We start from the raw sequence: 25,838 nt of genomic DNA, 5'->3' as shown, positions 1-25,838 counted from the left end.
ATGTGCATGTCATTTAATTCTATAATTAAAGAAGAAAATGTAATATTCTTTAGTTTCTTACATTTGATCGAAATTTATATGACAGTAAAAATAGCTAGGGTGAGAAATGAGTGGGGCGAAATGAATGTCATGGAAAATTCAGGGCGAAGATGTGGAGGGTTTGCAGAGGAGGGCCAAATGGCCATGCGGTTACTGTAAAAGAACAACTGTCTAGATTCAGGGAATTTAAAATCTGATTGCACGGTAGAAGGTTACCACGGATAAAAGATTAATCAAAGCAAAATAGGTTCTGGTAAGGTGGAAATAACTTCCAGAGGAGATATATGGTAGAAGAAAGGAGGGCAGTGAGCTTAGATACTATTGTTATGAAATAGAAGTTAACACAGGATAAATTAGATCCATGTGGCAGCTTTGACAGTGAGATAGGAAATGCAGTTAAGTGAATGAAATCGAAGTAGGCCATGGGAAATGGTAGTACATTAGGGAAAAGTAAGGGTTTTTAAGGCCTTGATATGAGGTAAGAATTTGGCGGGAAAATTTCGTCATAACAAAATCGATCTCCATCCGAAAAAGGGAAAAGCATCAGAATGTGAGGACTGTTGGTTTAAGAAGTGACAAAGTTTTCAATTATTATTATCAGCAGAATAATGGATTTAAGTGAACTTGATTAATTTATAGAATATCAATTAGATTTTGAATTCTCTCTCTCTCGAATTTTGAACTCTCGGCACGAGGGCTCGAGCGTGAACGAAGATAATGTGTTTGTATGTTTCATGCATTTGAAAGTTTGGCAGAGTAAACTGGGCCCACATAGTGAACATTTTGCCGAAAATTGGAGGGATAAATTACTTCTCCGGAACCCGTGTGTCTCAGATGGCATAGTGAGAATTGCCTGTGGAAAGTTGCGATGGGCGATGCTAGGCAGGAGAATAAGACAGGAATGTACACCATCACCTGTTCTTTTACTTATATATGTGGAGAAAATGTTAAGGGAAGGGCTGGAGACAGTAATGAAAGTAGGCGAGGAACTTTTCAGATCTGTTAATTTGTGGATGATGAAAGTTAGACAGTTACATTTGCTTAAGGGTTAGAAGCATTGTGATAGACATTAGATGAGAATCAATCACAAGGAAATGAATTCAAAGGTTTTTCAAGGAATATGAAGGCTAATATAAGTGTTAAACTTTGGTCATATAAATAAGGGCAGTTAGAGCTGTTTACTAATATAGGAAGTGTTTTGGAGGAAGATGGGAGAGGAGTAGGAACTTGTAGAAAAGACTAGTGAAAATTTATATGAAATTTGTTTTTCAATCTTTGTTTCTTTTAAGTTAAATTTCAGGTAACTAGGTTGCTTAGGCAAGAATAGGTTTGGAGATTTCTGATATGGTGGTGTGGTGAAGAATTTAGCAAATCAAATTGAAGGAAAGTAAACTATGAAGGCATTGTTGGGAAGAGAGATGGCTGTTTGGGTAAATTCAAAAGAAGGAAAGAGATACCAGGAGGTGCAATGGGATGTGGAAGATGGTAATAAGAGGGAAGATGTTGGGAAGGTGAAATAGCAGGAGGAATAGAATTTTGAAATCAATTAAGGGAGGTGGATGAATGTATGCAGAGCCAAATAATGAGTTATTGTAACAACTGGTACAGGGTTGAAGGATAATTTTTTTAAATTTCTAATCAGGGCTTAGAAGTGTGCAGTTCGATGGTCCGAAAATATATCATGAACAGACTGCTGCTGATTAAAATGTTTTCCTATAAAAACCCAATAACCAGCCTATCACTGTAGCTACCCAGACAGCAAAGAAATACGTTTCCATTTTAGCATTACATTTGACTCTCAACCCGAAATTGACTATCTGTATAATGTTCAAATACTTTTGGAAAATGTGTTTTGAAAGATATATAAGTGACTATTTTGAGCCATTATATAATTCTTAATGATTATTCAAAAATAATATTCCATGAATGCTAACAAATACAACTTTAGGCCGGGAAGTGGGTTGGTCGGAACTTCAATCATATTTTACATGCTTAGGGTAATAAATTAGCAGTAGTTGCTTTGTCATTTGATCCCAGGAAAGCTTTCAATTGGGTGAACCATTTGCTACTATTGAAGAAAGTTTGGATTGGTGGCAATGCAAATACCTGGATTCGGTCTTATTTATACCACAGGGTTCATGAAGTTACTATTAAGATTAATGGAGGGTGTTACCCATCTTCAGCAAATCTAATGTCTCAAGGTCTTCCCCAAGCTTCTGTTCTGGTGACCATATTATTAATTATATAAGGCAATGGTCTCTGGTATTTTTCTTGGTGCTCAGCTAGTATTATAAGATGATTTTGTCATTCTCTCTCCTACTATTTTGAACATGTTTTAAATCAATGCATCAGTATGTCTGCCTACATCAGCTTCTGTTATTCTAAAAATTTATTAAACCTGAATGTTGAGAAGTCCTAAATCTGTTATGAAAATAAAAATGTGTTCTAATATGATGTTATGGTTGACGAGCCAATCCCTTAGTCATCTAGTGTGAAATTCTTAGGAGTGTATCTAACGGCCTCCCTAAATTTGGTTATTCACATCAGTACCTTGGCTTCCTAGCTAAGTGATATATGCCTCTTAATGAGATATGTTGTTTCTTAGGATGTTCTGCATGTGCTATGTCATAGTGAGTTTTTATCTCATCTTACATAGGCCCTCTGTTCTGGGGTTCCTCCTCTCATGCATCTGCCATATTCAAACTACAGACAAAGGCTCTTACACTGATTGCAAATGAGCATTTTCCAGCACCTAATCATATCATTTGTTTAAATGGGACATTTTCCCTGCAGTTATATTTTGTAGGGTTTGTTACCAACCCATAAGAATGTTATCAATAATGAAAAAATGATGCTCATTGTCATTTCACTTGAGGCCACGATAGATTGTATGTTCTCATTGTGTGTACAAGAACCTCATCGCTTGACTCTCATGCAATGAGACTTTACATTGTCTTACGAGTTGAAAGACATTTGCAGTACTATGCTTCTGAAGTAAAAAGTGAAGCACCTTTTGTTTGATGTACTTATTATGTTACAGATGAATTTATTTCTGACAGGGACTTGTGAAGTGCGTGAACCAATACCTCACATACGGACTTGTTCTATATTAGGTAATCTTGATCCTTGGACCAAATGTATTATTATTACTACTTCCCAAATTTCAAGCAGTATTTCCCATTAAATTATAAATTTACCAGTACGTATGATTTGCTTATCCTTATGCTGTGGTTTTTCATCTTTACCTTCTCATTTTGCCATGGCTGTTTTCATAGTTTCTCCTCACTTATCTCATTGTTCCTCCTTTCATAAAACTCAATCATTTTAGACTTGAGAGTTTTACAATTCTTAATGCTTAACTTCCAAACAGTTATCATTTTAATGTGCTCTTCAAATGATGTTATGACTGTCAAATGCTGACTTTTTCTTAAAATCCTGCTCCTTTCTTGACTGATCCACTTTATTGCTCTTCTTTCTATTGTACGAGGGTCATCCGGAAAGTAGTACCCGTTCGTGAAATAAAGACACAAAAGTAAATATTAACAAACATAAAAAATTTTATTTGAAAGAGGATACTTTAAACTACTTCTCAACATAATCTCCAAGCAAATTAAGGCATTTGTCATAACGTGTGACAAGTTTCTGTATTCCTGCTGCATAGTCCTTCGCCGCCAGCTCATTGAGATACGCGAGGGACCCATCTTGCACAAATTTTTGCATAATGCAGATGGTGTTTAACAATTTCATGAACAATTGTTCGAGAAACATTGGGAAAATGCTCACAGATGTCATCAATTGTGACGCGCCGATCGTTCCTCACGAATTCGTCAACTGAGCTCACCAGTTGGTCTGTAATGACAGACGGTCTCCCCGAACGCTCATCGTCGTGTGTGTTCCCCCTCCCCATGTTGAAGTTGCGACACCACCGCCGAACAGACGACTCGTCCATTACATTGTCTCCATACACCTCCTTTAACTGGCGATGAATATCACATGGGCGAACGTTTCTTGCATTGAGGAATTTAATCACTGCCCTCACTTCACAACTGGCGGCGTTCTCAATTTTTTTAAACATTGTAAACAATCACAGAAACAACACAGGCAATGCTAGCGTCACGCAACTTGGCTCAGAGAAGGCAGACAAGCCACTGAAGCTATCTGACCTCGTCCAGCGGCTACTCGCGTCGTCAGCACTTAATGCGGCACGAACGGGTACTACTTTCCGGATGACCCTCGTATGTTCTGGCACAACACCTGCTGGAATTTCAACATGAAAAGTGACGACACCAGTTTCTGTTTTAAACAATATTTCAGTATGTTCATACCATGAACACAAGCATTGTAAATATGAGTCAATTGTTTATAAAATGCAGGATTGGTATGCTAAAACTGTAACAAATATGGACTTCCAATGTTCCCAGCCTAAGTTTATCCTCTTTTCATCGCGACCAAGTTTTGGAATCATTCATTATCCTATTCAAAATCAAACTTTCAACTGATCTTTCATTTACATATTTATATAAGTCCCTGTCACGAAGGCTCATCTTTTTACGTACATATTAGTCTTTTAATAGTAATTGTTAGTAGTGTTTAAAGCAGTAGTGTTAATCAATGCTTTGTATATTTTTTTCATTTCTCTAAATAAACAAAAGCTTATTGCTTCAATCAACTACACAAATGAAACCAAGTGATAGGTGTAGCTGAAACTTAAGCAGCAGTCTATTGAGAGATGAAGCTTACTAAAAGTAAACTTTTTCCAAACCTCTTGGATTTTCCAAGGAATTATTGAGTTTTCCTAGCAACAGTGGTCATTTGTTACAAAGGCAGCAAATTGGCAATGTGAATGTGTGCATTTGTACAAGCCTGAGAAGGACATATAAAATGTGGTGCTGGAATATGTCTTGCTTCATCCTTTTCAATGGACATATTTATTTCTCACAGGGTTCTGTGCTTTGCCCTATTCTGTTATTTATCATGATTAGCAATATGCCGTGTAATATGAAATCTAAATCTATTTTATATGCTGATAATGCTAATTAAGTGCATAACTTTAAAAATCTGGAAAATATGATGGCAGTATTTAGTAATACCTAAATACAGGCTAAGTAATGACTTGATTTTAATAATTCACATTTAAATGCTGAAACAAACAGCACATTGTAGTCAGTCTCGGAGGAAAAATAACTAATGTGCATTAGCGGATGACTTCGTTAAAAGTAACTGTTGTGGCATCTCCCACAGTTGTTTTTAATTAAATCTACGGAAGTACTGAATATTTGTATGGATACAACATTCAACAGGGAGAGCCTCATCAGATCTATATTAAACTGAGTAATGTTGTTAATGTGTTAAGAAAGCTGAAATTTCTCATTTCAAGTTAGTATCGTCTAACACTTCACCGTGCCTTATTTTATGGTCACTTGAATGTTGTGTAATTTTGTAATGCCCGGAATGTTAAATAAAGCCTACTACTACTAAGGTTTGTTCACTTGCCACACATTCCACTAATATGTTAAGAAAGCTGAAATTTCTCATTTCAAGTTAGTATCGTCTAACACTTCACCGTGCCTTATTTTATGGTCACTTGAATGTTGTGTAATTTTGTAATGCCCGGAATGTTAAATAAAGCTTACTACTACTAAGGTTTGTTCACTTGCCACACATTCCACTAATATGTTAAGAAAGCTGAAATTTCCCATTCCAAGTGAGTATTGTATAACACTTTATCATGCCTTTTTTCAATTGCATGAATTATGTTGTGGAGTAACAGGGTCATTCCCGGGATGTTAAATAAATCCTACTACTGCTCAAGTTGGTTCTCTTGCTACTATTCCACCAATATGTTAAGAAAGCTGTCATTCTTCCAGGTGATCCTTGCACGTCTTTTATTATTAGCTATCGAGTCATATCCTGTTTTAGTTTAATCTACAAACTTAACCAGTGAGGTCTGATATCCATAAAAATGCCATTAGAGGTAATGTGAACTTACATACTCTATATTGTATTGGGACTTCAACTCATTTTATAATGTAAACATTCATTTGTATAACTGGTTACAGACTCAGTTGAAAGCAAATTTTATCCAGAGTAAAAGGAATAGGATATACTCATGGACACTTGCAAACCCGCCTTAGATTATTGATGAATTTTTCATTGGAATTTTTATTTCATGTACGATTTTATTTTGTGTTAGTTTATATGTTTTGCTTTTTATCTTGATTGCATTTATAATGGATGCACTATTTATCAAAATGAAAAAGCATGTTATATTATTGATGAATGGGAATATGTTTTGTCAATTTTGACAAGTGGACAAAGGTATGAAGAAGGTTATGAAGATATAAAATATCAGTAAAAAGAATTCATGTTGTGAAATATTTTGAACTTGTGGACCTAATCACCCTTTGGACTAACTTTGATATCAAAGGCATAAAAATAGATCAGGGGTCTCGAGAGCAACACAGCTGACAGTGCAAAGGGTATTTATTTCCTAAAACAATGCTAGTGGAAATTTTATGTTTAAGGACTTGGAGAATTATCGATGAATACATAGGTATTTCAGAATAAATCTTAAGCAATAGGGAATATTTGCCAGACAAATTGCATATCTTGCAGAATGCTTGCATGGGTGAAAGCTCTATTAGGTTTGAGTAGTGTCAAACAGCACCCTGTCAAATTATGCAACATTTTGTGAGTAAATAAAAAAAGAATAGCAATTTTTCCATTAAGACCATACTGGAGCATGAAATCCTATTACTCCTGAAAAAAATGAATCCAGGAAACACCCTGGCAATAACCTTTGGCCATCCTAGCTACAAGTGGTATCTGCATTTCATTAATTATATAAATATTTGTCATAGAAGTTAATAGACTTTCTGTACAAGTAAGGTATGTCTTACACCTTTCAGATCTTAATACGTATTGCTTGCAGGATATTAGTGGTTATAATAATCTCAAATTGAAAGTAATTTACCTTCTGTCTGGTTGGCCTGCATTTACTCCAAACGTTTATAATATGATTATTATTATAGGTGGTGTTAATCCCTGGAACCATGCCTAGCCTAACGGATTTGCTCGTCGAAGATATTGTATTCACTTATATCTTTCCATATCTAGACATCTGTGACCTACTTAATCTCAGAGCAGGCCTGACTGAGTGCAGATACATGGTCGATACGTATCTAGGCCAGTTGAAGGGCATTGACTGGAATACAGTTCCAGCTAGCCAGATGGGGGTATGTATTTTGTGTGATAAATTTTGCTTTTGACTGCTCTATAAAGGCTAACATAGAACAGATTGTATGAAGAGGGAAATTTGCACAGCCAACAATTTTGTTATTTTTGGATGTTTGACTTAAGGACACTTATCAACAGAGTATCTGCAACTAAATATCAAATTTTATTATCAATTTGTGTATATCTGCAAGGTTTAAGTTGATATCTGTGGTTTTGTGTAAATACTGTGCTCACCATTTGACCTGGTCTGATGTAAACCAAATGCTTGAAGCCTCCTATTGTTTCACAAATATTTTAAATAATTTCAAAATAATAATTGGCTGCTGTCAGTGGGTATTTTTAAAGGTACAACATGTCTCAAAAAGTTTTGATTTTACTTAAATAGAAATTGATTTTTCTCTTCTCATTTTCAGATGTCCTTCTCTATTGTTAGAAAATAGTTAACTTCACTTTGTTTTGTACAAGCTTATCACAACCAAATTCTTGCTTTATTAACTCTTGTAATTACAAGTAATGGAGCATTTCAGTAATTTCTTTTCAAAATTGCATAGGGTCCAAATAAATATTTCAAAGTGAGTGAGCCTATTTGGCAAATTTAGTACTAAGCAAAATTTTGACGTGCACTAACTGAAACCAAAGTGAATCTTATGCACTTTTTGCAGCATGAGCTTCCATCAAGTTGCTAGTACAAAATTGAAATCATTTTGGAAGATAAAATCTCCAGTTATATTCAAATCAGACTTAAAAAATAAATTCTTAATACCAGATTTTGGCCATTCTGAAAAAATGTAATATTTTAGTACATGTGAACAAGGTTCTTCATCAATATCTTGCTCTCTTAGATTGTGATTTGTGCTTGTGATTGGTGAATCATGTATCAATTAATTAACTTGAAGTTCAATGTCATAATCTAAAGTATCATTGTTCTTGTTATCTAATTTGTGTTCTTTTGATAGTGTGTCTATTCATTAATATTCCTGGTTTAGATGACAGTGTAAGCTTTTATGAATTAAAATAGTGTAACATTTCAGTAATATAGTTGATGACTTGTGCTGTGGTATTAGAAGTACAGACTTTAGAAATATGGACTTAAGGGTTATGGTCAGTTTTTACTGTAGTTTCCATAAACCACCTGGATAAATAATAGCCAGGAGTCATTTGTCTAAAAAAATATGAACAAATATAATTGCATATTTCTATCATTAAAAATATACTTAAATACTATGTAGTTGTGGGTCATGGTAGTCCAGGGGTAGAGCTTTGGACTGCTGACCGGAGGGTCCCGGGTTTGAATCCCGGGCAAGGCACTCGGGGCACCTGCAGCTCCACCTAAGCTATGTGATTTCTTGGATACCAGATCTTCCTGGGAAACAATAACCGGCAATGGTACAGGGAAAGGAACTGGCCCCCCTACCCTGATGTGTGAATTGCACACGCCGTCGGGCTTAGTACTGGGTGAACTCTACCATCACCTACCAAACCGACCTTAGGGTTGAGTACTGTGTTTATGGTGTTTTACTACCTAGGTTTCAATGTAGATATATCGTAATCGAATCGCAAGTGAACTAAAGTGCATGGCTAATCAAACGGCATTGTTGTGGTGGGAAGAGTGAGTTAGGGGAAGTGAGAGGATGGGAAGGGTACGGTACCCGAAATAAGGGAGGGAAGAGGAGGGAACTTAAACGATTGTGGTGGGAAGCTCACAAAGAAATCGCAGGCAATTTAAGTATGAAGTATATTTTACTTGTAAATAGTGGAAAATAGCAGTTATATTTATTCAGAATACTAATATATTTCATTTGTATCAGTTCAATGTCATCACCTCAATTTTCTGAAACTAATTTTCTTTTGAGCATTACAGGTGTGGATACATACTTGTACTGCATACTCCAGATGCATACAAGAGTGGTCTCTTAAGTTCTCAGTCTCATCTGTAGATGGCATCACTACTTGTATGATATTTTTCTCTCAGTTTGGCAAGACTGCGAGTTGATGCCATCTGAAACAGCAAGCCATTCATCCTGCATCTTGCTGTTGGCAGTCCTTTGAAGCAGTTGTGGTGCTTGTGTTGTTAGGAATGAAAAAATCAAATATCGTGCTGTGATAAAATCCTTCAGTAAAGAAGGTTTAATGCTGACCAAAATTTTTTCAAGGATTGTAAATCTGTATGGATACATTTCCTTCAATTTCCAACTCAAAGAAATGAGCAGCAGATTTTAAATGTTGCCTCGAAAGCCTCTGAAAAGACATCCGAAAAGTGCAATCACCCTGGAAATCACCAAAAATGTGTGCAATATTTGGAAGATTGGAGTACGGATATGCTTGAAGTTACTAATACTGTAGAGATGTCAAAAAACGGGTGGTTACATGTTGCATGTGGTATCTTTTACATTACAAAGTTTGGCACAAGATAGATGCCATGTGTACCCACTGTGGATCAAACATGCATTAGGACAGCACTTTCCAAACAGTGTTTGCTACGTTTAACAGAAAAAAGGAGGGGTTTTCTGCGTCAAAATGTGAGAATGGATAAAACCTGAATTTGCCAGCACACACACTGGAATCGAAACAACTATCCATCCTGTGGATAGAGGCTGGTTCTTCAGCTCTGAAGAAGGCAAAGATGATGCCATCAGCAGGAAAGGTCATGGGGTCAGTTTTTTGGGATTTGAACGGAATACTGTTGATCAAGTATCTTGAAAAAGGTATAACATTAACTGTGGAGTACTATTCTCACCTTCTAACTGAACTGGACCTAAAAATTGGTGAAGTTAGGCCTAGCTTGCAGAGGAAAGAACCATATTCCTTGAGAATGATGCACCTGCCCAAAAAAAAAGTGTCTTGGCAATGGGAAAATTGAGGGATTTGCTTTATAAAGTGCTGGAGAATCAACTTATTCCCTGGATTTGGCTCTGTCAGACGTTCACCTCTTCCAAAAACTAAAAAATGTCCTTGCTCAACGTTTTTCGTCAATTCAATAAGCGATTGAGGCTGTTGATGAGTACTTTGCAGAATTTCCTGAAGAACACCCAGATCACCCTCCTACACTACTATTTTTCCTTCTTGTGTGATAATGGCCCCTAGTTCTGTAGAGATAAATGCATTTACTGATGATACTTTGAGACTTATTTGGGGTGGTTAACCTTTTATTACTGACTTTAGCTCCTCAATAGAGGATAATGATTTCTAGTTTAAACTTAGAACTTTCAAGTTACTTTTGTCAAGTGTTTGCAGCCAATTTATTTTCAATGAAGTCAACTTTTAATTGAGTCAAAATGGGAAAGAGGTTAATGTTACTTTGATTGTTTTTCTACTCATTTCATCATAAATATTACACTAACCATGTTTTTCACGGTAAAATTTATTTTCATGACAAAATTTTAACAGGTTCAAGGTTCACAGGTTAATGCCAAATGTGTACACTTCAGTCCCTAACTATAAATTCACTTATTGCATATTTAGATCAAAGCAGGCCTGAAGGATTGCCAAGTGACCAACTGTTATATAATTTACCTTAAACCTGAATTAATTAACCAACAGAATCAGTGTTTGTGACATTTGTGTTAATTGTTGAAGCATAAGTATTAAATAACTCCTTTTATTCAATATTTCAGATTGTTGCCCCTAAAACCCGTAACTTAACAAGACTCAACTTAATAGGCGTAAGGGGGTTGTCAGATTTGACCGTTGCTACCCTTCTTAAAAAAAATAAGAGGATAGAGAAGATTTACTTGACCAATTCATCCCATTTGTCGTTAGGTGGAGTAAGGCAAATCGGATTCCTCAGGGTATGATTTCATTTGCTTTTCGTGCTCTAAATTAATTTTAATAAAAAATATAAATGGGTACAATGTATCCTAAAAACTCAACAGTGATAAGTTAAACTAGATTTATGGATAACTGTTTGCAGGTCTATTGTATTGGTCATATTGTATTGTGTCTAGTCTAATCATGTATCCTGATTACAATGTCCAGATGAAGGTGGTTTGAGTGGATTGTAAATGCACTAGAAAGTCTACTGGAGAACTGATAATCTCTTTAAAATTTCCATTTTAGAAATTCCATTTACTCGTCTTAAAATTAATGCACTGTCAGGAAATTAAAAGGGAAAACCTGTTATAATGAACGGACCTAGTTCAGGAAAATTATTAATGGGACCAAGGAAGATTCAAGAGAAATGGAAGGAATATATAGGGGAACTCTATTGGAAAGACATAAGGCAAACAAGCTTAGACATTGAAAGAGGACATATACAAGGATAGCTTGGGTCCAAACTTACCTGATGGCCAGATAAGAAAGGGCATCAAGGGAATTGTAATCAAACAAGGCTGTGGGGGCAAATGATTTTCCCATGGAAATACTGTAAGAGCTTAGAAAACATTAGAGGAGTAATTTTTGGTGTGGTATTCATTTATGAGCAAGGAAATTTGCTGGAAGGGCTATTGTTCATATTACAAAAAAGGGAAAGGCCTGTTTGGATTATACTTGAGTGAGAACTGCAGGCCAATAAGTTCAATTTTGCATGCAGTCAAAGGGGATCTCAGGATCATGAAATATATTGTCTAAAATGAGAGGGCTGACGGTAAGGTCAAGGATTAACTTGGGGATGATGAGTTTGGGTAGAGGAAGGGGATAGGCAAATATGATGCCATAGTTCCACATTCCATGTTCCTCTCTAATGCGGTCACTATTAGAGAGGAATATGGAATGCAATCAGGATACATTTGTCTGTTTCACAATTTCAATAAAGCGTTTGATGGAGTGAATTGGATAAAATTAATGAATGTGTTACAGAATATCAGAGTAGATTGGAGGAATATGAAACTTATCCGCAGCGTGTTCATGTCTCAGGCTGCTCAGTTACAAGTGGTGGATAGAGAGTATGCAGTATGATTATGATTTTGATGTGCAGAAACTATGAGTTTTGCAGATTAATGCTAATTTAATTCTCTTGGAAAATATTTGTTAATTTTATTAAAAGTTTATTATGTTGTAGTCTTCTCGATGTATCATGCAGTGCATATCCATCAAGTTGCTGGTACAAAATTGAAATCATTTTGGAAGATAAAATCTCCAGTTATATTCAAATCAGACTTAAAAAATGAATTCTTCGTCAGTTAAGTATGTATGTTCCTCAGTAAAAAGTTACTTCCACCCAGTTAAAATAGCATGAGGAATTCAAGCACCATCTAAATTAAGCTTATAATAATTCCTGGGGCAGGACTATTTCTGCTATTTGTTCTCCTGCTGCTTAAATTTACATAAAGCATTAAAGGCAGAATATGTTTTGGATAATTGAGTGACTTACATAAATACATGTGCTTTTAGCATTGAATTTTTTCACAATGAAGCTCATTTAATTTTTAGAATGGTTAAAGGCATTTAACATGTAGAATTTACTATTATGTAGTAATTTTGGACTTCATTTTTTCCTATTAGCACATCACAGTCCTGTGCCTGGCTAGGAATCAGTGGGTGAATAACCGGTTTATACATTTACTCAGCACAAACCTCATCCCTGAGCAATTGAAAAAGGTCGATTTCTCAGAATGCCTGCCAAGTGATTGGGCATTTATGCCTTTTTTTGAGATATTTCGTTGGTAAGAGTGAAACTTAAAACATATATCAAATTCCCTTTGCTATGCTGTAACAAATCTTGTACAGTGTTTTCTGCTTTTAAACATTCTTTGCATGGAAAAAAGCAAATCAATTAAGAAAATGTGCTAACCACCTTGGAGCATACTAGTATGCAAAAAAAAGCGACGTGGTGGGTTGATTGCAACTGGACAAATGAGCCAACTTCTGGAAACTTGCACCAATGCCTGGTTGCTTAATGCGTTAAAAACCAAAAAAATTTATGCCTTATTCAATGGTAGAAAAATTTTAATGTTGAAACTGATTATATATATATATTAATAATTTTGACTCATTCTTTGTACCTAAACAGTAGCTAGAATCTATAAATTTAGCCATTTGATGCCAAGCGTGATGATGAGTCAATGCAAATGTTCTAATATGTGAAGTGGGTGATTTTCCTTATCTCTTAAATGTCAGTTATGATTTCAAAACAATTTCGAGATAAAAATATGATACGTTTTCTTTTTATTCAAATAGAATTTTAATTGATATACTTGTAAGTATTTGTTTATGCTCATTGAATTTGTGTAGTTGAAGTACAAAATTTTCCAACAAAGTGCCTAAGTCAATGTACGAGGGTCATCCGGAAAGTAGTACCCGTTCGTGCCGCATGAAGTGCTGACGACGCGAGTAGCCGCTGGACGAGGTCAGATAGCTTCAGTGGCTTGTCTGCCTTCTCTGAGCCAAGTTGCGTGACGCTAGCATTGCCTGTGTTGTTTCTGTGATTGTTTACAATGTTTAAAAAAATTGAGAACGCCGCCAGTTGTGAAGTGAGGGCAGTGATTAAATTCCTCAATGCAAGAAACGTTCGCCCATGTGATATTCATCGCCAATTAAAGGAGGTGTATGGAGACAATGTAATGGACGAGTCGTCTGTTCGGCGGTGGTGTCGCAACTTCAACATGGGGAGGGGGAACACACACGACGATGAGCGTTCGGGGAGACCGTCTGTCATTACAGACCAACTGGTGAGCTCAGTTGACGAATTCGTGAGGAACGATCGGCGCGTCACAATTGATGACATCTGTGAGCATTTTCCCAATGTTTCTCGAACAATTGTTCATGAAATTGTTAAACACCATCTGCATTATGCAAAAATTTGTGCAAGATTGGTCCCTCGCGTATCTCAATGAGCTGGCGGCGAAGGACTATGCAGCAGGAATACAGAAACTTGTCACACGTTATGACAAATGCCTTAATTTGCTTGGAGATTATGTTGAGAAGTAGTTTAAAGTATCCTCTTTCAAATAAAATTTTTTATGTTTGTTAATATTTACTTTTGTGTCTTTATTTCACGAACGGGTACTACTTTCCGGATGACCCTCGTACATAGCCAATTTTTAAATAAATTTTTGATTTATCATGTCCTGAAGCATATATTTCTGTACTAAAGATGCTTTTGATCTATATGGCTTAGCAGTCATTACAATGCAACTTTGCTTTAGGAACATATTTGTTTTGATATCTTACTCTTGATTCAAACCACTAATTAGGCGAAATAATTTCACCGTATGAATTAATTTATTATGCAACAATATGCTCTATGTCAAGGAAATTATTTATGTGTAAGGTTTATTCCGAGAGCATTGTGTATGTGTGTGTGCATGTAGGTTTAACTAGATGTTATCGATATTATATAACTATATATATATAGTTATATATACATATATATTTATATATATGTATATATATATAATATATATATATATAGGAATATATATATATAGGAATATATATATATAGTTTTATATATATATATATATATATATATATATATATATATATATATATATATATATCGATATACAGAGACATAGACAGAGTTTTCCTTCTGTCTCTACCTTGAGAAAGGTGTCTTGGACCACTGAAAATTCGAAAACTGGCAAGTTTCCTTTCTTTTTTTGTGTGTTTCTGTGTTTTTGTCCACTAGTGCTAAGTCTTTATCATTATTATTCAGATCCGCCAGACACTTTCACATAAGTTATATTTATAAATATATATATTCATTCAACAAGGAAATAGATATAAGGAAAATGGATAGGAGCATATGTAAAGGACGAACACAGGTGACATGGGGAAGGCGGAATCAGGCAAATCATGAACGTAAAAAATATTTCCTTGACCGGAAATATTTTTTATGTATATATTATGTACATGTATAAATACTTTTGGGTCACGTTAGTCAGGGATAGAGCATTGGACTACTGACTGGAGGGCCTGGGTTTGATTCCCGGGCAAGCTTTTCTGGGCACCTGCAGATCCAACTAAGCTTTGTGATTTTTTGGGTGCCAGGTCTTCCTGGGGAACCATATAGGGTTTGTTCCAAAAGTAATGCAATTAAATTCCCTGCGTCGCTCCTATTGATCAGAGTGGGATAAAACCACTTGCACTAGGTGCGGTAGACACTAAGCTCTGCCGCAAAACCAGTCTCAGTGCTCTCCAAGCTGTGGAAGCGCCAGGATGTTGGTTATTGTAGACCTCAGCGCATCAACCATGTCACAAATAATATCTATGATCTAGCAACGTTACATAATCACTAAGTTTGGTGCTTAACTGAAAAAGTCTCTTGAGAAGGTGAAAATGATTCACGAGGCTTATAGAGACTCTGGTCCATCGTACTCACAAGTTTTGAGATGGTTCAAGGCCTTTAAGGAGGGCCGGGAAGAGGTTCACGACGAGCAATGCTCTGGGTGTCCATCAAACAGCAAAACTGAGAACAATATGGCTCGTGTTTGACAATTGTTAGACTCTTGACCCTTGATTGGGTATCATGGACGCCAATGAACTGAACTTGTCGTCTACTGTTATGTTTCCCATTGTTACTGAAGATTTAGTGATGAGGAAAGTTTGCACCAAGCTCGTACTCTAGTTGTTTGCTGCAACACGCTACAAGTTCCTGGCCAAACACCAGGTGCCAATGCTGCCCTACCCCCCTATAGTCCTGACATCGCCCTGTAGATGTCATTTTGTTCCCTCGGATTAAGGCAGCTTTGATAGGAACCCCTTTTTTGTCCCTAGAAGAGATTTAATCAGCCATGATGAAGACCTTACGAAAGGTCCCAGTAGATGCATTCCAGGGTGTGTTCTGACTTGGAGCAGAGTCGCTGGAAAAATGTGTTGAGGCCCAAGGACAGTACTTTGAAGAATTTTAAGTGTTTGTGCAATTCTGTTCAATAAATTATTTTAAAAAATAATTGCATTACTTTTAGAAGGCACAGGGAAAGGAACTGGCCCTCTTACCCTGATGTGTGAATTTCATGCACTCTATAGGGCTTAGTGATGCGTGAATTTTTGTAATGTGCGACTACCAAACCAACCTTTGGGTTGGTTTCCGTGTTTATGGTGTTATATATGTTATGTGTTATATGCATACACACACGCACACATATCCATTTCCTTCCAGGGTGTTCATTTACAAAGGGTACAAGTATGCATTTGACGTAAATAATCTCATTCACTGCTATTTCATTTCAGGTTGGAAGATATTAACCTGGAAAGCTGCCCCCTGGTTACATGGCGTACCATACAGGTCATTGGTGGAAAAGTCAAATCCCTAATATTTATGAATATCGCGTGGAATCGACATGTAGATGAGGATACCATCAGGTAATGGTTTTATCTCTGATAAGAAACTGTTTCCAGAAAAAGACAAGTCCACTGAAATACAGCCGAAGTGTAACTTGGAGATCCAAGTGTAGTGGTCATTGCTAAAAGTGAGAGAATTGTCAATAAGGGCCTGATGAGTTATTCTTGAAAATATTTTCCTTGAGTTTAGAGATAAATTGCCCTCAACCTAAATGTGATCCACTGAACAAGCAGCTTTGTTTAGCAGCTGAACTACAGTTATGTCCCATTCCCAGCACTGCCCCCACCCAAATGGGTGTTGTACCAATGGCCACCAATGTGAATTGTGCAGAGATCTTAATTGATGATGCTAGCTAATGCTTATGAAAAATATTAGTTTAAATTTAATGTATTTCTTTGAGTATGATTATCTTACATAAAACTTTTACCTCAACAGTATTGTACAAGGTGTGATCAAAAAATGACAGGACTGATTTTAAAACTTGTTTATTTTAACGGATACAGCTTAATCGAATTTTTTGTCTTCAAGGGAAATGTCTTGGTTGACAACACACTTTAGCCAACGTTTCTTCCAGCTCTCAAACCCTGCCTTAGGGATCCTCTTCAGATCCACCGTGCAATTAGTTTTAATGTCCGCAATGGAGTCTAATGGTTCAAGGATGAACCTTTCAACCTTGAACCGATTGAAATCAACCTTTCAAGGTTGATTTTAACTTTGGAAGCAAAAAAATGTATTATTGAGCCATGTCTGGAGAGTAGGGTTGCTGCGGGATCACGGAAGTTCCGGTTCTGGCAAAAAACTCCGCATCAGCGGGACGAATTTTGATGCGACGCACCTCATGCCCAAAACGTCTGTCAAAATTGTTTCTTCCAGCTCTCAAACCCTGCCTTAGGGATCCTCTTCAGATCCACCGTGCAATTAGTTTTAATGTCCGCAATGGAGTCTAATGGTTCAAGGATGAACCTTTCAACCTTGAACCGATTGAAATCAACCTTTCAAGGTTGATTTTAACTTTGGAAGCAAAAAAATGTATTATTGAGCCATGTCTGGAGAGTAGGGTTGCTGCGGGATCACGGAAGTTCCGGTTCTGGCAAAAAACTCCGCATCAGCGGGACGAATTTTGATGCGACGCACCTCATGCCCAAAACGTCTGTCAAAATTGTCTAACAGGATCCAAAACTAATGTTCACTTTCTGGGCTATCTCCCTAACAGTTAAACGGCAATTTGCCTGCACCAAATCGTTCACCAACTTGACATGGTTCGGGTCTGTCGAAGTGGCAGGCCGCCCCGTTCGCCAATCTTCATCGGTCAAGGTTCTGCCCGATTTAAAATGACTGTACCACTCAAAACACTGGCTTCCACTTGTAGCTTCATTAAGAAAGGCTTGATGAATCATTCCAAGTATCTCCGTAGCACTTTTGCCAAGTTTGAAACAAAATTTCACGTGCACACGCTGTTTCTCTAACTCCGTCATTGCTACCATTGCATGCGGCGACGAACAAGTTAAGACACATACCGTTGCTGCTGCGCAAAGACTCGACATAAACAAACGCAAAACGTTTTAGTCTTCAGATGTGTTGCTAGATGGCGCACTGTCTCTCCTTTTGATCCGTTGAATGGTATGCACTGAATATAATTAGTCTGGTCTTTTTTTGATCACACCTTGTATATTAGTGTTAAAAGTACAACAGTAATGCACTGTTAACACTGATTAGAGTCATAACACTTAGTGTTATTTTGAAAATATTAGCTTACCAGATTTCTTTATTTTTATGTAGCTCTTTCTCTCTTTTCCTGGGCATTCATTCCAAAGATAAGCCGACTTCATACTCCATGCATTGCCCAACTATTGCGTTATTTATGACTTCCTAAAATGCACTCTAGTTTCTCTTTCTGTGGGACCAATATTTTCTCATTTGCCCTGATCCCTCCTTTCACCTAAATCCAGGGGAGTGAGTCATAATCCACTTGTGATTTAATGATTAATGAAAAGTTCTCTATGAAAATATCAGTTTAATTTTTGAGGTTTTTTTATGCATTTGGAGTGACAGAGGTATAAGCTAAGAACATTCACATAATCTTGAAGAAGTTAATTCTTTTGTATGAATGCATTTGATTTGTGTGTTAACAAGTTAAATATGTAATGATTTACCAAGGGAAAAAACTTGAGCATTATAAGGCATATATCTATATTTCTTGTGCCATGTTTTCAGCACAGTCAGGAAACATCCAAATTATATGCTTTCTTTGAAAGCACAGTGAAATAAGGTTGATGAAGAGGAATTGACTGAGCATAATGGATAACCCAAAGACATATATATCCTCTAAATAACCTTGGCTATTACAGAATTTGTAGGAAAATTTGGATTATCTTATGATGTCTGGATGGGCAAGGTAATATCCATCACATTTTGGAGGCAATATTTTAGAGAGAGACACTTGGGCATAAGGAAAGTTGACATGGTTTCTGGGGATGTTGCTTCTGAAGCGACAATTTCTGCTTGGTTACCATTGATGTAAATCTTAGAATTGCCTTACCCTCTGGTCAGCCACCCAGCACTCTGCCCACCATGCCCCTCTCCTGAAATAAAGTGTGTTATAAGATTCTTGTCAGTGGCAGAACCTCATGGCTTTGTTTTCAGAGCCAAAGACCACATTCATCCTGCCAACTGTACATATTAATGGCATGTATGACAAAGCATATCCCCTGAAAGATATCCAAAAGGAAAGACCACCAGAGTGAAATGGCAGTGAAGTTGGTGTAACTCTCATCTGTGAATGGAAACAAGTGATTTGAGGCCAAGTATCCAATTGCCAGTGAGGTCACCAAGTTTCACACAAATTCAGGAAAACAATAGTCTAAGCATACTACATCTGCCGGAATAGAAGTTGAACCTTCAAGACTTACAACATTTTTTGGAAATCTTGAAGTCATAAATAGGTAGTAATACGAGTAGGTAGTAATACGAGGATTACTATTTATAATTTGAGAGCCTTGACAACACCAAGTGCTTTTGGCGCTATCTGATTTTTCCATCTGAATATTTAACCCTTTTAATGCTAACTATATTCGGAGCATTTTTTCGTTTGATCGTAACTTGTGTTGTCTACAGTGACTCGAAAATTTGGACTCAGCAAAAAATGGAGTTAACTCGTGAACACTTTAGTGCAATGATTTTTTACGACTTTCCACATGGATAATCAAGACAGGAGTGGGTCGATCAAGTTATATCTACTTTTGGTGATGAAGCCTCATCCTTTGTCACTGTGTAACACTGGTATAAGGAATGCCATCCTGGCCGCCGTTTGCTCAGCGACGAAAGTCGTGAAGGTTGTCCAAAAGCAGCTGTTGAGCCAGAAAACATTGATGCTGTGCAAGAATGTCATGCGACTTATCGTAATATTGAGGCATCCTTGGGGATTAGTGTGACAAGCATCAATAAGATGTTGCATGAGCATATGGCTATGAAAAAAGTTTGTGTGCATTGGATCCCGCATAATTTGAAAAAAGCTTGAAAAGATGCTCATGTCCATTGGTGCAAACAAATGGCCAACAAATATAATCGCATTGCATCAAAAGCTATGTTTAACATCTACACAGGTGGCGAATCTTTGATCTATGCATATGAGCCCGAAACAAAACAGCAATCCACCGTATGGGTCATCCAAGACGAGCCTAATCCGACAAAAGTGATTCGTGCATGAAGCACATCGAAACAATTGATCGCCTGTTTCTTCAGAATAACTGGATATGTGGCAACATCGAACTGTGAATTCAGAATGGTACACGAGCTTTTTTTTGCCAGAAGTGCCTGGAAAAGTACGGAAAAAGAAGTGGCAGCAGAGAATCATTCTTGATCATGACAATGCAAGCTCTCACAGATCAGCTGAAACAAATATCAATTTGACTGGCCAGAACATCGAATTGATGGGTCATCTTCCATACAGCCCTGATTTAGAACCAAATGACCTCTTTTTATTCCTTTTTATCAAGACGAAATTGCATGGCCACCTGAAGAAGCCGTCGATGCATTCAAAAACCATGTTTTGGAGGTACCTCAATCAGATTGGAAAGTGTTACAAAAATTGGTTCGAGGGCATGCAAAAGTGTATTGATTATCATGGAGAATACTTCAAAAAACACACAGAGCCATTTTCAACAAAAAATTACTGTCTTTTCATTGGTAGGCTGAAAATATAAATAGCAACTCTTGTAGGTTTAAGGTAAAGGATCCTATGCCCTCCTTTTAATCACCCAGACCTGTGCATGTGTGTGCAGATACAGTTATTTGAATTGTTATTGTTAATATTACATAGCACTGCCCTACTAAGCGCATTGCTTTGCCCAAAAGCTTTTGGCATATCATGCAATGATTCACCGTTTAACCGCTATCCCTATGTCAAAATTCAATTTAAGTAAATAAGGAACGTAATGTAATTAAATTGTTAGCAGTAAACAATGGCTGTTCAGAAGATCTAGTTAATAAACTTCAAACTTTACCGGAATAAACTTACAAAAATAGCATTAGGCCACATTCACAGTCCCGAACATTTAAAATATCCCACTGCCAAATGGCGAAGAATACTCTTATCTAGGGACTATTTCTCAAAGAGCAATTAAAATTTTTCCTGAAGAAAAAAATTAAATGTGCATTTTACAGTGGTTAATGCCTTAAGAATCTGATCTCTCACACAAAAGACAAATTCCCCAAGAACGAGAGGAGTGTAGTGTATGAGAGAAAGTGCTCAGAATGTAACACAAAGTATATTGGGCAAACAGGATGGATATTTAAAGAAAGAATTAAAGAAAACCAAACGTGGAAAAAATAAGAACATAACATCCCTCTTTGCAAAGCACCTCATCAAAAGTGCCTGCAAAAAAGACTTTGTGACTAAAATTATTCATTTTGAAGATAAAGGTCAAAGGCTCGATGCTTTGGAGCAGTTGGAAATTTTGAAATGCATCCATTGCTAAGATGAACTTGCCAACAAAATTTTGTATCCCTCCCACTCCCCACTCTTAGACCTACCACTCTTGATTGACACCGAAAGATGTAATTCTCTTTTCTTCCCAGCTACATTGTAACCTTTTTACCCATCCACCCTCCCCCTCTGGTCAACCCCCCTCCCTTGATCTGATGGTATATATACCAAGTTTGCTTTCATGAGGACCACCTGATGATGTCGTTCAATGTCAAAACCTGGGTCGTGTTTTTTTAAATCAAGTGTGTGGAATTACAAAGTAAATTATTTCATTTCATTACAATATGTTATGCAAATTCCATAAAGTTATGCCTTAGACAACAAATCTAACTGGCATGTCGGAGTTTTACTAAGCATTGTGTGAATGAAAGAGGATGCAGGTTACTCACCTCCAGCTATGTGTGTGTCAGTGACATAAGGAAGGGTTCCTTACCTTTAGCCCATGTTTTAGCCTATTTAATTTTACCTTTCTAAACAAATGAGTGAAATTTTATTAAATTATTTATTTCCAGGTATTTGGTCGGAGGATGCCCCGCCATTCGTGGGATAAATGTTACCGGCTGTGATTTGATATCGCAAAACTTCAGGGACACAGTTCTCAAGAATATATTGATGCAGTAATCCGGGGATGTCTTCCAGAGTTGAGGCAAAACTGTTGGTGTGCGGTTGAGACTGACTACTTATTTATGTGGCATTATGTCATGCCATTACTGTTTTGATGGGACTTAGTCATCCCGCTTTTATTTTAAAGGCAGCAGTTATGCCATTTTTATTTAGTATTTGGCAAGTCATGCCATTTTTATTTTGAGGGAAAAAAGAAGTGCAATTTTATTTGATGGGATAGATATAGATTAGCTTAGGCTAAGTGTTTATTCCATCCATATTTTTTATCATAGTAAGACGTTGTAACATACCAGGCGGTAATGTAAATAATATTTTTAAATTTTACAACAAGAAATATATATTTATATATTAATTTTAATTTTATAGATGTTTTTTATGCAGTATTGACATGTTAACTTCTGATACAAAAAGTTTTAACTCAGTGACAAATTATGATCTCACTGATTCATGTAAAGAAATAAAGAAACAGTGATCTCACGAATAAATATTCCTTATTGATCCGTCAAATGAAAGAGAATGTACCTTTTCACAGAATTGTTTCATTAATTCTTTGGAAAATATGATCTCTTTCATTTTGGATGTATAAAACTTCCTCAAAGTGAAGGTGACCCTGTGAGGTTTATTCCTTATTGACTTGGTTTGGGGAGACTCAATATATCATGGCATTTCTTCCAACTGTAAATATATTTTATACTTACTAAATGTCTTTCAGCTGGCGTCGCAATAACTTCTAGATTTGTCAATCATAAAATTTTGATTGATTGTGCATTTCCAGTACCACCCTATCACTGGCTTGTAGCATTAAAACTGGCCCACTTGCAGTGAAATAGAAAAATTAGTGTGATATGGTTGCCAACCTCTCTGGAAATCCATTGACTCCTGGAACTTGTAATTGTCACAATCCCAAGCCGTTGTGATCGGATACCAATGAATTCTTGCTTTAATTCAGAAAAATCAATTCCCAGTAAATAATACTTTGTATATGACTGAATTGGGGCTTGACTCTTGGGGTCAGTTCACATAATATGAAAGCCATTTTGTGTTAATTTTTAAAAAAACATATTTTTATTAACTGCCTTTTTATAATTTATGATCTCAATATGAAATTTAAAATAAATTAACAAAAAAAACTAGCTTCAGTTGCCTTTTTGGAGCTTTTTACAATGAACTGGTTTGGAAGGGTACATATCGGAATTGTGTTTTCAAGTACGTGAAGTACTTGAATTATTACTATATCAAACTAATAACTACCAGCTTTCCTTGATAAGTGATTATTTTTTACTGCGAGACCCATATGGATGTACTGATTTGGCCATACACTGCCCACAAGAGGGCATGAGACTGCGGTAGACATATCGGAAGATTGAAGAGGGCTCACACTTGCAATGTCAATGATTTAATGAAATGCATTTTCTTCTTATGTAAATAACCAAAGAATATAAATTATTTGAAATAAATATTCCCACTTACTGTGCTAGTGATGTATAGTACACTGTTGAGGGCATATCAGCCTCTTGCCACTTTTTATTCTTTCGTGTAAAATTATCATGATGGTCAGCTCCCTTGTCTCCAATTATTTGTCAAGCGCTCATCAATGTGAAATTTATTCATGATTCCCTGAATTTCTCTACATGAAACAAGAAGTCCATTGAATCACTCGCTTTTGCTCATATGTATTGGAAATAGATGTTATAAATTTTTTAATCATACCTACCTCATGGGTCTCAGCCAGTCTTGATTGCGGCAAGAGTCATATCGGCAAAAATCCTGCAAGAAATACACTTATACAATAAGCAGCAGGTTATACGTTCTTTCTGTATGAAGTTGCTAACTATCTACATGGTACTTGTTGCTGGATGGTGTTTGCAAAGAGGGTTTGATGGTGCAGCCATGGTCATTTCCATATACGTATTCTGTCAGAATTTATGTTTATTATATCACCCAGAAATTAATTTTGAGCATCAGATTTATGAAATGATGAAGTAATGTCTCATGAAAGTAAATGAAACAATGGATAAAGCTACATGTAGAGATTGACTGTATTTTGCTTGCCCTAGATGAAGACATGCAGGGGCCACCACAAAATTTCTTCAAACAAAATTGAATGAAAATCACAATTCCACCAGTTCCCATGAGATTTTTCAATTTCATTAGGTTAAACATATCCTATACTACTAACCATTCCAAAAATATCCGCAGTAACCAGCAGAGTGTAAAGGATTTTAACCATTTTATTTTAAAATAGTGTGAATTGAAAAAAATAATATAATTCACAGTATTAATGGATGTGCAAGGGCTTTAAGATCATAGCATATGTCAATTCACAATTGTGTCGCCACCATTGCCAGAAACTAGTGCCTACCTACAGGATTCACTGCAATGCCAGAAAACGGTCACCTTGTGGTGGATAGCATGTTACAGGCTTTCAATTGACAACAGGGGTGCAAGAATGGCTGATGTTAAATGTGCTTTTCACGCATAATATTATTGGTAGTTTGTGGTGGAGAATTAAGTGGAGAAATTGGTGATATAGGGCGTAGGGCAGTATTTGTGATGTAAGACTGAGGCTTTAATCCTTGAAAAAAATAATGGTATTATTAGATTAAATTTTTGGAATAACAGGCATAAAGGTTAACTGTTAATGTAATAGGCACAAAGGGACAGTAAAGGCAGAGATAGAAGGAGTTTGGGATGGTGAGATCTACAAATTCAAACTGTAACATTGGAATACATAATTTTTTGCAATCATAGGGATGTGTGAAGTATAGGAAGAGATGGTTATTTTTTATATTACCATCTTTAGTTGGGGCTGTGATGAAAGACTGGAAACCCAGGTAGCAAGTAATTTGTGGGAAACCAAAAGGGATCCATCAATTGGACAACGGTAATGATTGGAGTTTTGGTGTAGGAAAAGTACACAAACTTTGAAGAAAAATTGTGACATTTGTGCAGTGTAAGAGGAGTGTCCGGAAAGGATCCAGCCATGTAATATTTTGAGAAAAGTAGCCTCTGAAATGAGCTTGGCTCGTAAATTGATCTAAGAGGCATGTGCATGTATTTGTGATGCCCAACATGGACAGTTAATGTCATCTTCGCTGGGTTCAGTAGCATGAAAACTGATGATAGGAGATTCTCAATATCAGGATGGTAAAATTTGCTCTTTCCGAGATAATAATGGGTTTCTCTGCTGTTGGGAAGTGAAATAACATCAGTCACCAATTTAATACCCTGGCAATTAACACAAAACCTGTGACTAGGTGAGTCATCAAATGAAGCTTTTCAAATGATGATTACCGCAGGTGAGACCCATGATTTATTCCTTAGTAAATGCCCGACCTTAATTTATCCTGCCAATCAATTAATTAATTAACCACAGATTATTAATGGTGTGGAGCCCTATGAGCTAATGCTGAGTTGCATATTTCATGATACTTTTAAGTGGTAATATAGGACTGCTTACATGGCTTACTGCAATCTCATCTCTTCATCGTTCACTGAGTAAATTGCCTGTTCTTCTGCAGTAATTCTATTGAAACCAGGCATTCCGTTGTCTCACAATAGTAATCTTCAACCAGAAAGCTGTTTATACAGTTAGTAGTGAGTACTCATGACAGCAGCAACTGGCAAATGAATGTTCATTAGAGTTACAGAGGTAAGTGACTGGCAAGGCTTTATTGAAACAAAAACAGTTACAAGTTACAGAAAATGGATTGTATTATTAGTGAAAGTTCA

General features: G+C 36.6%; 1 protein-coding gene across 1 annotated transcript; it reads left to right on the top strand.

Annotated features, from left to right (window-relative positions):
* Nucleotides 1-1,457: 1,457 nt before the first annotated feature.
* Nucleotides 1,458-22,393, top strand: LOC139687050 (uncharacterized). The gene is made up of 6 exons (XM_071584154.1): nucleotides 1,458-1,524; nucleotides 9,800-9,927; nucleotides 10,890-11,063; nucleotides 12,715-12,875; nucleotides 16,387-16,518; nucleotides 21,995-22,393. The coding sequence occupies exons 1-6, from the start codon at nucleotides 1,458-1,460 to the stop codon at nucleotides 22,101-22,103; spliced, it is 771 nt and encodes a 256-aa protein (XP_071440255.1). The 3' UTR covers nucleotides 22,104-22,393.
* Nucleotides 22,394-25,838: the final 3,445 nt, after the last annotated feature.

The sequence above is a fragment of the Hetaerina americana genome, unplaced genomic scaffold, assembly GCF_022747635.1.
Source record: "Hetaerina americana unplaced genomic scaffold, ioHetAmer1.1.p SCAF_16, whole genome shotgun sequence".
Lineage (NCBI taxonomy): Eukaryota > Metazoa > Arthropoda > Insecta > Odonata > Calopterygidae > Hetaerina > Hetaerina americana.
Note: the sequence above shows the minus strand (reverse complement) of the source record. Positions and strands in the feature narration are given on the sequence as shown.